We start from the raw sequence: 11,724 nt of genomic DNA on the forward strand, positions 1-11,724 counted from the left end.
TGTTTCTATGATTTGGGGTATTTTGTGTGCATGTGGCTATGTGTGTCCTATAGGTTCCTGGTCTTCCCTTAACAGACATGTCCTTATGTGTGATGTGTCCTTACTTGTGATCTCACCCCCAAGCCCCAGTGGGAGCTGGTATCAGGGCTGAGTGGTAATTTGGCTGGGGTTGGCAGAGGCACAGTGGCCAGGCGGCCAGGCCCAGGGGGTTGTCTAGCACTGTGTGAAGTCTGTGCCCTTCCATACAGGTCCCACTTTGGCCCCACTGCCATCTGTGGCTCCCTCACACTGTGCCCAGACCCCCTATGGCTGCTGCCAGGACAACATCACTGCTGCCCAGGGTGTGGGCCTGGCTGGCTGCCCCAGTGAGTACCTGAGCTGGGCCCTGGTTCCCAGCAGGCCTAGCGGCCTAGTGTAGCGGTGCAGCCACATGATGGTGTCATAACCTGGCCCAACAGGCGTGTGCCAGTGCAACCCACATGGCTCCTACAGCAGGACCTGTGATGCAGCCACAGGACAGTGCTCCTGCCGCCCAGGTGTGGGTGGCCTCAGGTGTGACCGCTGTGAGCCTGGTTTCTGGAATTTCCGAGGCATTGTCACTGATGGCCGGAGTGGCTGCACCCGTGAGTGACAGGGCCCAGGGGTGGCCACAAGCTAAGCACTCCTGCTTGCCCCCCGAACCCCACTGTCCTTTCACCTGCTTAGGCCCTATCCTACTGTATGCCTGGCTGGGACTGAGCAATGCCAGGGGTGCAGGCTGGACTCTGGAGCAGGTGGGGAGTGTGTCCAGGTACAGACATCAGGTCTTCCCCAGCCTGCAGCTGTGAGCCTCGGGGAGCTGTGCGGGATGACTGTGAGCAGATGACTGGGCTGTGCTCTTGTAAACCTGGAGTGGCTGGCCCCAAGTGTGGGCAGTGTCCAGATGGCTATGCTCTGGGCCCTGCTGGTTGTGAAGCAGGTAAGGAGGGCAAGTGCTGATGCTGACCTAGGGCTTCCTATGTGGAGGTAGGGCTCCTTGAGCTGGAGGGGCTCCTATGTTTGTGCAGCTCCCTCAGCACCCAAGACCTGTGCAGAGATGCGCTGTGAGTTTGGTGCTTCCTGCGTGGAGGAGGCTGGCTCTGCCCACTGTGCTTGCCCGACACTCACCTGTCCTGAGGCCAATTCCACCAAGGTGAGGGTGGGCACCATGGAGGGGGTATGGCTGAGAGGAAGCCCTCTCCCAAGCATCCTTGCCCTGTGCCTAGGTCTGTGGATCTGATGGAGTCACCTATGGCAACCAGTGCCAGCTAAAGACCATCGCCTGCCGCCAGGGCCTGCACATCTCTGTCCAAAGCCTCGGCCCATGCCAGGGTGAGGCCCAGTGGCCACTGCCCTGAACTGACCAGAAAGGCCTGACCCTTTCCTCACCCCAGCACCCTCAACCAGCTCCCACCCCTAATCTCCCTCTCCTTGCAGAGGCTGTCACTCCTGGTGCCCACCCAGCACCCGCACCCGTGACCACTTCGGGGCTTGTCCTGAGTGAGGCGCTGCCGCCTCTTCCCAGCACCCTCCCCCTGGCTCCCAGCAGTACCCCCCATAGCCAGCCCACACATCCACCCCCACCACGGCCTTGGACCACTGCCAGCATCCCCAGGACCACCATGTGGCCCATGCTGACTGCGCCCCCCACAGCACCCTCCCCTGCACCCAGCCTTGCCACATCTGCCTTTGGAGAATCTGGGAGTGCTGACGGAAGTGGAGACCAGGAGCTGAGCGGGGACCAGGAGGCCAGCGGGGGAGGCTCTGGGGGTGAGCAGAGTGTAGGACATAGGGGCAGGTCTAGGGTAATGAAGGTGTGAGGGGGTAGGTCTGTGGTATTTAAGGTGGGGGGTATGCAGGGGTCAAGTCTCAGGTACTCAGGTTATGGGGAGCAGGTCTTGGGTGCTCAGGGGTCCAGGCAGGTGGGCAGGCCCAAGAGCGGCTCCACCTGGGGCTGAGCTCAGACTGCACCTCCCCAGGACTTGAGCCCCCTGAGGGCAGCAGCGTGGTGACCCTGGGGCCACCCATAGAGAGGGCTTCCTGCTATAACTCGCCTTTGGGCTGCTGCTCAGATGGGAAAACGCCCTTGTTGGACGCAGAGGGCTCCAACTGCCCTGGTGAGTGGGTGGCCGGAGGCAGGTAGAGTGAGGATCAACCTGGACATGGCCGGGGTGCCCTCCCTACCCCCGGGCAGCAGGTCGGTACCAAGGGTGATGGTCTCAGGGATTTGGCACACACATGCACAAGTGTGGTCTTGGTCCCTGTACACATGTGTGCCTGGGACCTGTGCCTAACCTGTCTCTCTCGCTGCAAGCCGGCTGGGGCGCTGCTCCGAGGAGTCTGCCTGGTAACTGATGCCAGCCCTGCCCTGGGGTCCCCACTAACCTCATGACCATCTGACTAACATCCACCTGCCCCTGTACCTGTGTGTCTTGTTGCTGGGGCCTGTGCCGGAGCCAGCCCGGGGGCCAGATGGGACAGGCAGGTCCTCACTGCCTCTCCCTTACAGCCACCAAGGTATTCCAGGGTGTGCTGGAGCTCGAGGGGGTCGAGGGCCAGGAACTGTTCTACACACCAGAGATGGCTGACCCCAAGTCAGAGCTGTTTGGGGAGATGGCCAGAAGCATTGAAAGCACAGTAAGCAGAGGGCTTGTGGGCACAGGGCACTCAGGACAGACCCAAAGCACCAGGCAGGGGGCTAACTGCCTGGAGGGGATCAGCTCCAGAAGGACCTGGGCAACCCAGCGTAGCCATACACTCCCTGCCCACAGCTGGATGACCTCTTCCGGAACTCAGATGTCAAGAAAGACTTTTGGAGTGTCCATCTGAGGGACCTGGGACCTGGCAGATCAGTCCGAGCCATTGTGGATGTACACTTTGACCCCAGTGAGCCTTTCCCCAGGGTTCTTCGGGAGGCACTGGGGGTGGGGATGTGCCACCATGCTCAAAAGCTGTTTCTCCCCAGCCACAACCCTCAGGGCACCAGATGTGGGCCGAGCCCTCCTCCGGCAGATCCAGGCATCCCGGCGACGGTCCCTGGGGGTGAGGCGCCCTCTGCAGGAGCACGTACGCTTCATGGACTTCGGTGAGCCCAGTTTGCCTGTCCCCATACCCACGTCCTGCTCCCAGCAGATCCTGATGGCTTCCCCTACTCTCAGATTGGTTTCCTGCCTTCTTCACTGGAGCCACTGCTGCTGTGACCACAGCCAGAGCTACCACTGTGGCCCACCAGCCCTCTGCCGTGACCTCTTGGGCCTCGTTCCCCAGTCATACCAGCCACCCAGCTGGCAAGACCACCGCCCTGCCCACTACACACCGGCCCCCACCAACTGTCCCCAGCCATGTGCCAGGACGGCCTGAACAGCCCCCAAGGGCCTGTGATTCCCAGCCCTGCCTCCATGGAGGGACTTGCAGAGAGGGGGACTCTGGCAGGGACTTCTCCTGCAGCTGCCCTGCAGGCAGAGGAGGCGCGATCTGTGAGGAAGGTAAGGGCGTCACTGCAGGGGAGGAGCTCGAGGCCGTGGGGGCGAGTCCTCGGTTCTTCCCCAGCCAACAGTCCCTTTTGCTCTGCAGCGCTGCACAACCCGGTGCCAGCCTTCGGGGGCCAGTCCTTCCTGGCTTTCCCCACCCTCCGCGCCTACCACACTCTGCGCCTGGCGCTGGAATTCCGGGCGCTGGAGCCTCAGGGGCTGCTGCTGTACAACGGCAATGCACGGGGCAAGGACTTTCTGGCACTAGCACTGCAGGGCGGCCGCGTGCAGCTCAGGTTGGTGGGGTGGGCGGAACAGGGTACAGGCCTGCAAATCAGGGGTTGGGGTGCAGTATGGGTGCATGGGGCTCAGGGCAGGGTGGAGTTAAGGGGGTTGGGCCAGACTAGTGGCTCTGAGTATCTGCTCCTGCCCCCAGGTTTGACACAGGTTCAGGGCCTGCAGTGCTGACTAGCGCAGTGCCCATAGAGCCTGGCCGTTGGCACCGCCTAGAGCTGTCGCGGCATTGGCGCCGGGGTACACTCTCAGTGGATGGTGAGACCCCTATTCTGGGTGAGAGCCCCAGGGGCACTGATGGCCTCAACCTGGACACAGACCTGTTTGTGGGCGGCGTCCCAGAAGATCAGGCTGCCGTGTGAGCACTTGGTGGTGTGGCTCTACCTTTGCTTTATGGTTGGCACCCAAGAGATCCAAGCAGTCCTGCAAATAGCCAAGGGGAGGAGGGTGTTGCTCCCCTTTATGTTACTGTGGCAGTGACCCTGCACTGCTCTGTACCCTGTCCTGCAGTGGGTGGCTGCCCTATGACCAGGGAGGAGCTGACCCCAACCCTCCTGGTCTGTCCTCCTTGGGACCAGCCAAATCCTAGGCATCAGAGGGGGCTGGGAACAGGGGTGTCCCTGAGCCCCAGCTCTGGCTTGCTGGGGATGCCACTTCCAACTGGCCTGAGAGACTGCCTCTGCCTCTGGTCCCTGATCTGTTTCCTTCCTGGTGGCAGGGTGCTTGAGCGGACAGCCATTGGTGTTGGCCTGAGGGGCTGCATCCGCCTGCTAGATGTCAACAACCGACGGCTGGAGCTCAGCAACTGGCAGGGGGCTGTGACTCAAAGCTCCGGTGTGGGCGAGTGTGGAGACCACCCCTGCTTGCCCAGCCCCTGCCATGGCGGGGCCCCATGCCAGGCCCTGGAGGCTGGCATGTTCCACTGTCAGTGCCCACCTGGCCACTTTGGTGAGGGCAGGGTTGGGCCAGGTGCCAGGGTTGGGAAACCATGTGACTATGGGCAAGGTCTTAGGCTTTTTGGGACCTCCCCCCCCCCATTTTCCTCCTTCCAGGCCCAACTTGCACCTATGAGAAGAGTCCCTGTCAGCCAAACCCCTGCCATGGGGCAGCCCCCTGCCACGTGCTGCCAGAGGGTAGAGCTAAGTGCGAGTGCCCCTTGGGACGTGGGGGTGCTCTCTGCCAGACAGGTAAGGAGCATGGGGCTCTCAAGGCATGGGATTCAGATTGGGTCCGGTTGGAGTTGAGGTGTGGGTTGGGGTTCTCTACAGCATTAGGTTTTGAATTGGGCACAGGGCTAGTGGAGCTATGAGGGTGGGGTGCAGGAGGCTCCCAGGGCCAAGGCAGCAGCCCTGTATGACTCTGCCTGGTCCTCCACAGTCTTGGAGCTGGATGACACTCGGCCCTTCCTGGCTGACTTCAGTGGCTTCTCCTACCTGGAGCTGAAAGGATTGCACACCTTTGGGCGGGACCTAGGGTCAGTCTGGGGGTACCAGGTCCTTGCCTCTGTCCAGCTTGTGGGGGAGGGGGACAACAAGAGGCCCCACAATGGCATGTGACCCCAGGGAGAAGATGGAGCTGGAGGTGGTGTTTCTGGCTCGTGGCCCCAGCGGCTTGCTCCTCTACAATGGACAGAAGACAGATGGCAAGGGGGACTTTGTGTCGCTGGCACTGCACAACCGCCACTTGGAGTTCCGCTATGACCTGGGCAAGGGGGCAGCAATCATCAGGTGGACCCGCGTCGGCAGGGGCTGCCTGAGCCCAGAAGTGGGCCAGTGGGTGGTGGGCCCAGAGCCTACTCACATGCACCCTCCTTGCCAGGAACAAGGAGCCAGTCACCCTGAACACCTGGACCCGGGTCTCACTGGAGCGAAATGGCCGCAAGGGCTCCATACGTGTTGGTGATGGCTCCCGAGTGCTAGGGGAGTCCCCGGTGAGTGCCCCACCATGAGTGGGGCCTTGGCCCCTCCAGGACCTGCTCCCACCCCGCAGCCTCCTCCTCCTCCTCCTCCTCCAGGGCCTGGCCACTGCCAGTGGCTCTCACTGAACTGTTTTCTCTGTCTGTGCTGTCCTCTGCCTCCCTCTGCCTCACTGCTCTCTGCTCTCGCTCCGCAACCCCCACCGCTCTTGGATGTCAGAAATCCCGTAAGGTACTGTCCACCCTGTCATCTGGATCATCTGTCTCTAGCATCTCCACCTTAGAGTAGCTCCTCCCCTGACTAAGTCCCACCACCTGCCATTTCTGTGTGAATTAACGCTGCCCCTAGCTAGGCTGGGGCCCTAGGGGTGTTGGATATTGCAAGTGGTTGGACCTTTGCCCAGTGGGTGGGCTCCACACAGCCCTTCACCCACTGCCTCCCCACAGGTTCCACACACTGTCCTCAACCTGAAGGAGCCACTCTACATTGGGGGGGCCCCTGACTTCAGCAAGCTGGCCCGGGCAGCTGGGGTATCTTCCGGCTTTGATGGTGCCATCCAATTGGTATGTGGGGTGAGGGCAGGGCTCTCCATGGTGGGGTGAGGTGACAGCATCCCATGAATGGGCCCTGGGGTGAGGGCAGCAAGCAGGACGGAGGCTCTCATTCCCCCATAGGTCTCCCTGAGAGGCCAACAGCTGCTGACCCAGGAGCATGTGTTGCGAGCAGTGGACATCTCATCCTTTACAGACCACCCTTGCACCTGGGCCTCAGGCCACCCCTGCCTCAACGGTGCCTCCTGTGTGCCCAAGGAGGCCATGTATGTGTGCCTGTGCCCTGGAGGGTTCTCAGGGCTGCACTGTGAGAATGGTGAGTGCTGGCTGCCTAGAGCAGGGCCAGACACCCCAGGCCCAGCAAGGCCTGCTCTCACCTGCTCGTCCTGCAGGGCTGATTGAGAAAGCGGCAGGGGACCTGGACACACTGGCCTTTGATGGGCATACCTACATTGAGTACCTCAGCGCTGTAACTGAGAGGTAACTGGCTACCACCACTCCCCTCAACCCCGTAGCCCCATCCTCTGCTGTTGGCCTGGTCCTGTCTGTACATGAGTATAGGACAGGGTGTAGGGTTCTGCACACACACCCCCACAGCCTGTGGCCAGGAAGAGAGGCCCACCAACCACCCCACCTGTACACTCCTTCCTCTTACCACTTGTCTCTTTGTTTCCAAGCGAACTAACCAATGAGATCCCAGCGTAAGTAGCACCATGGCCCACCTGTACCTCCTTACCTTCACCCATTCTTTGCCCCACCCATCTGCAGCACAGTCCAGAGCCCCACCAGGGCAGAACTTTCCACCATAGTGGGGAGCCCAGGGGACTGCTTATACTGCATGGGGCTCAGCTCCTTACCTTGAAAGGGGGTGTCACCCCTCTGGGGAAGCCTACAAGGGTTGGTCAGCTCACCCACCCCCACAGCCAACCCCGGCACCTAGGCACCAGCACAGTCATGCCCGTGTGTGTGCCTAGGTGTGCATGAGCATGCATGGGAGTATGAGTTTCTCTGTGTTTGCATGTGCGTGTTTGTCTGTAGGTGTGCGAGCAAGCAGGTTTGTGTGTCTGGGCATGTGCGTGCGTGAGTGTGCATATGTGTACTTGAGCATAAGAGGCCACTTCCAACCGGAGAGCCCTCAATCCCCAACGCCTGCCCTCTGTCTCCTTCTTGGGCTCTGCATGCAGCCTGGGCCACATTCTCCCTGGCTGTCCACATGTGCATGTTGCAGGTTGGGGGTGGGCTCATGCCTCTCTCTGTGGATGCTTGCTCCTCCCCTTCTGAGGAGGGGGTGCATCAGCCTACCCACTCCTGCTTACTTGTCTCCCTCTCTTCCTGCTTCTAAGCCCCAAAACTCCAGACTCTGGGGCTTCTCACAGGTGAGCATATGGCAGTGCCTGGCAACCCCATTGGTCCGTCACCATGCCATCCTCCATGCTGTCTTTGGTTGTCTTTGCCCAGCTGCCCCTCTGTCTGTTCATCTCTCTCCTTCCCTTCTCTATCGGTGTCCGCCTATCCGTCTACACTTCCAGCCCGGGTCCCACCATAGCCCCCATGGCCTCTGCTATTGTGGCCCCTACCCATTCCTGCCTGCTGCCACCACCCTTGAGGCCCTGACCTGCCTCTGCCCTGCAGTGAGAAGGCGCTGCAGAGCAACCACTTCGAGTTGAGTTTGCGTACTGAAGCCACACAGGGGCTGGTGCTGTGGAGTGGCAAGGCCACGGAGCAGGCGGACTACATGGCACTGGCCATCGTTGATGGGCACCTGCAGATGACCTATGACCTGGGCTCCCAGCCTGTGGTGCTGCGATCCTCCGTGCCAGTCAACACCAACCACTGGCTACGGGTCAGGGCACACAGGTCAGCAGGGGCCTGGGGCACCAAGCATAGTGCCACGCTGCCTGGACTTGCCCAGTTGAATTGTGCCTGGTCACTCCTGGCTGGGCAGGGGTTAGGAAAGACAGGCTGGGTGGCCTGACCCAGGGTCACTCCCAGCCGGGGGTTAGGGAAGGACAGGAAGATGCAGGAAAAGTAGTCACAGGTGACTCCCAACCTGGGAAGGGAGCTGTGCCTATTGGGGGGTGATAATGTGGGAGGCATGACTAGCTTGAGCATCCCCTGTCTCAGCCACCAAGTGCTATTCTGGGGATAAGGGCCACCCCATCCTGGCCTCCTGGGATGGTGCTTGGCCTGGTCCTTGGGGTGTGGTACCCACAAGGCACTTAGATGTAGAGGATTGAGGAGGGCGCTCTGGAGCCCTTGGTGGTCTCGCCCCCATCCCCAGGGAACAGAGAGAAGGCTCACTTCAAGTTGGCAACGAGGCCCCTGTGACTGGTTCCTCCCCACTGGGCGCCACACAGCTGGACACAGATGGAACCCTGTGGCTTGGTGAGTGTCTAGAGGGCCCCATGGGGCTCACAGTACCCAAAGGACACACTTTACCCCCAGAGCTGGCACCTGCACCAGCCCCCCTCAGCACAGCAGATAGGCCAGCTGGGGCAGCCTTTGTCCTCTCCCACTTTAGCTCCTGTGGTTCCCAGAGTTGTGGGCAAGAGGCAGGACCGATGGAGGGCACAAGGGTCTAGTGGTCCCTCTGCCTGGAAGCATTGCTGAGTCACAGCTGGGTGACTCTCTACTATCATACAGGGGGTCTGCAGAAGCTGCCTGCCGGCCAGGCACTACCCAAAGCGTACAGCACAGGCTTTGTGGGCTGCCTGCAGGATGTGGTCGTGGGCCAGCGCCCACTGCGCCTACTGGAGGATGCCGTCACCAAGCCCAAGCTGCAGCCCTGCCCTACTCCATGAGCTGGCATCTGAGTTCACCACCCATCCTGCTGTAATTATTTTCTATTTTTGTAAACTTTTTGCTTTTTGATAATGGTTTCTTGCCTGCTTGTCAGCCGGAGGGACTGCTGGCCCGGCCCCCTTTCCGTCCAGGCAGCCGTGCTGCAGACAAACCCATGCTGAGGGACTCTGGCGCACCATGACAGCATGAAGGGCTTGGCTTGATGGCAGCCTCAGGATGAAGCCCTTCTGCCTCAGGGTGCCGCACCTCAGGCTTCATACTGTGCTCCCATGTGTCCACCATGTGTTCCTCTCGTGTCCCCTTGCTTGTCAGAGACCCTACCCCCAGGTTACTCTCACTCCTTCTGGCAGGGCTTATGTCCCAGAGCAGAAAGGAGCTGCCAAGGTTGAGGGGGCACCCCGTGCAATCCCTGCAGGGCCTTTCCGAGTTTCCATTTAAGCTGCTCCTTCCTGTGTGTACTGTGGGTTGTGTCCAGCCTCACTGGGGCTGGCCTGGACCTCCTGGGCCAATCCTGTGATTTAGAAACACTGTTACTCTTGAGGCCACACTTACCTCCACCCCCCCAGCTGAGTCCCCCATTTCTAAGGTGCTGGGGAGCAGAGGCCAGACCCAGGCCCTTCTGGGGCTTCCTGCCTCTCAGCTGGCCCTGTCCATCCACCCAGCCACCCTGGATGTGGCCATGCCCAGTTCTTGGGAGGAGCCTCTGGAGGGAGTAGACTGAGGTGGAATGACTGTTGTCTACCTGCCTGCCTTAGGGTCCTGGCCTGCCAACCACATTTTTCATGCACTGATTTTATTTGATGCCTGGATTTGGGTGCTCCCATCCTTCTTGCCCTGGCCTGATACCCTCACTGCAGCTCCAGTGTGAGGAACAGTGGTTTGGCATCTGAGATGGATCAGGGGCTGGCCTAGCATCTGACCAAGGCCAAAGGGCAGGTGTAAGGGCAATAAAGATGGCTCTGAAGCCAGAAATGCCTTAAACTGCAATGTCTCACGCTGTCCTAACCCTCAATCTCCAGCCCAATCCTAGGAGCTACACTAGATAAAGCTGGTGGGGTGGCAGCCCAGACCCTCAGTGTAGCTGACATGGGAGCCAGAGGGAGCCTTGTGGCACCGTGTTACTAACTCCAGTATGTGTGTCAATCACCATGAAATAAAGTCTTAAACTTTACAGAGGCACTTGGATCTGTCCTCCTCAGCTGCCAGCCCAGCAGCCTGATTCCTGATTGCTTCTTGATCAGCTTAGTGGTGAGGACACAGGCTTTGAACTCCCATAGGTGGCTCTGGATGAAGGAGGCAGCCAATGAGCCAGGGTCCAGGACTTACGAAGAAGGCAGGGGTTATGTGGCTTGTGCTTTAGAAGCCATGGGTTAGGGTTGTTGGGGCTGGACAGGGCAGGTCCAGTGGGGCTTGGCAGGCTCATAGCTATCTGAGGAGCTGTCAGGGGCCTACTCCTGTCCATGGTTTGACTCCGTGTCTCCAACCTCTCCCCTCCAGTGTCTTAGGCTGCTACCCCTTTTCCTAATGGCCTCACCTGTGACTGCCCTGGAGGTCATTGCATGGCAGCCTCACCCACTGTCCGCTCAGTGGGAACTGCCCCAGTTTGACTCCCCTGGGACAGCTCTAGGCCCCAAACCCAAAATATGATTGTCACTACGTATTTGAGACAGGCTGTGTGGGGCATTCTTTCTGATTTACCTGTGCAAGTTCCAACTTGATTAGTTATCTGTGTTGCTGGAAGGGGTTCATTGTTTCCATCTGCATCAGCTATGGAGCCAGGAAGAGAAAACCTTCGATGATGATTTTAAAAGTAGGTTAAAGGAGAATCTGCAATGGGCTTTCAGGGACCTTCCTTCCTCCCTCGCAACAATTTTTGCTTGTCTCTCCTGGTGGGGCCCTGGGTGTCCTCTGTGCCGCCAAAGGAGACGCTTCAGAATAAGATGTCCAGATGACCAAGAGCCCCTCCTGCAGAGATTAGTTGCAATGCTATTGGGGGTGGTGGCACCTGACAGGTCTGGCCTACCAACCAGAGGGTTAGGGGAGCTGTTCATTCTCTCCTTCCTCTATTCATTCATTCATTCATGCTTCTCTCCCTGCTGACATCCTGAGAGGCTCTGGGCTACCACATGAGTACGACTTAGTCCTGAGCTCAAATTCCTGGCCTCATGAGGGAACCATGTTGGGACAAAAGCCACTATGGTAAATAAACTGCATTATGTAACCTGATGGACTCCCCACCTGCCCACCTGCCCCACCCATCCAGAGCTGGGGTAGGCACCCATACCTGCCTCTGCACCAGGGTCCCAAGAGTCATGGGCAAAATGTGGACCCTACAGGACAGCAGACATTCAAGGGAGGGTTGGGCAGGAGTCCCCAAGAGGCCCTCAGAGCAGGCAGACTGAACCTTAATCCCAAGCTCCTTCCCTGCCTAGACTGTTTGAGCCACTTAGGGCTCCTCTGGGGCTTGCAAAGACTTATTCCCTGGGGCTTGACTGCTGGGGAAACAGCTAGTAATTCTTTTTAGAGTGACCCCAGAAGAGGAGTCAGGCCATGGAGTGAGGAAGGTATGCATCACAGGCCTGTCTGCATGCCTTGCTGGTCCATCAGAACTCACATGTTGGCTCAGCACCTGTGGCTCAAGTAGCTAAGGCGCCAGCCACATACACCTAAGGT

At 59.5% G+C, this 11,724-nt stretch overlaps 1 protein-coding gene across 3 annotated transcripts in view; it reads left to right on the forward strand.

The window, feature by feature from the left end:
• Nucleotides 1-10,224, forward strand: part of AGRN (agrin) — a 31,932-nt gene extending 21,708 nt beyond the window's left edge. For 2 of the 3 annotated variants that reach the window (XM_023515217.1, XM_003793176.3), the window contains 24 exons: nucleotides 249-365; nucleotides 459-623; nucleotides 815-958; nucleotides 1,047-1,171; nucleotides 1,245-1,350; nucleotides 1,456-1,788; nucleotides 1,998-2,135; nucleotides 2,528-2,655; nucleotides 2,790-2,904; nucleotides 2,984-3,103; nucleotides 3,177-3,503; nucleotides 3,592-3,784; nucleotides 3,925-4,140; nucleotides 4,501-4,730; nucleotides 4,835-4,969; nucleotides 5,160-5,256; nucleotides 5,345-5,509; nucleotides 5,601-5,712; nucleotides 6,145-6,261; nucleotides 6,373-6,565; nucleotides 6,642-6,729; nucleotides 7,882-8,106; nucleotides 8,531-8,634; nucleotides 8,893-10,224. In XM_023515217.1, the coding sequence (XP_023370985.1) occupies nucleotides 249-365; nucleotides 459-623; nucleotides 815-958; nucleotides 1,047-1,171; nucleotides 1,245-1,350; nucleotides 1,456-1,788; nucleotides 1,998-2,135; nucleotides 2,528-2,655; nucleotides 2,790-2,904; nucleotides 2,984-3,103; nucleotides 3,177-3,503; nucleotides 3,592-3,784; nucleotides 3,925-4,140; nucleotides 4,501-4,730; nucleotides 4,835-4,969; nucleotides 5,160-5,256; nucleotides 5,345-5,509; nucleotides 5,601-5,712; nucleotides 6,145-6,261; nucleotides 6,373-6,565; nucleotides 6,642-6,729; nucleotides 7,882-8,106; nucleotides 8,531-8,634; nucleotides 8,893-9,050 (3,851 nt within the window). In that variant the 3' untranslated portion in view covers nucleotides 9,051-10,224. The remainder of the gene's footprint in view (nucleotides 1-248; nucleotides 366-458; nucleotides 624-814; nucleotides 959-1,046; nucleotides 1,172-1,244; nucleotides 1,351-1,455; nucleotides 1,789-1,997; nucleotides 2,136-2,527; nucleotides 2,656-2,789; nucleotides 2,905-2,983; nucleotides 3,104-3,176; nucleotides 3,504-3,591; nucleotides 3,785-3,924; nucleotides 4,141-4,500; nucleotides 4,731-4,834; nucleotides 4,970-5,159; nucleotides 5,257-5,344; nucleotides 5,510-5,600; nucleotides 5,713-6,144; nucleotides 6,262-6,372; nucleotides 6,566-6,641; nucleotides 6,730-7,881; nucleotides 8,107-8,530; nucleotides 8,635-8,892) is intronic. The other variant, XM_023515219.1, reaches the window with a different exon arrangement.
• Nucleotides 10,225-11,724: the final 1,500 nt, after the last annotated feature.

The sequence above is a fragment of the Otolemur garnettii genome, unplaced genomic scaffold (genome assembly GCF_000181295.1).
Source record: "Otolemur garnettii isolate 467f Iridium unplaced genomic scaffold, OtoGar3 scaffold00067, whole genome shotgun sequence".
Classification (NCBI taxonomy): Eukaryota; Metazoa; Chordata; class Mammalia; order Primates; family Galagidae; genus Otolemur; species Otolemur garnettii.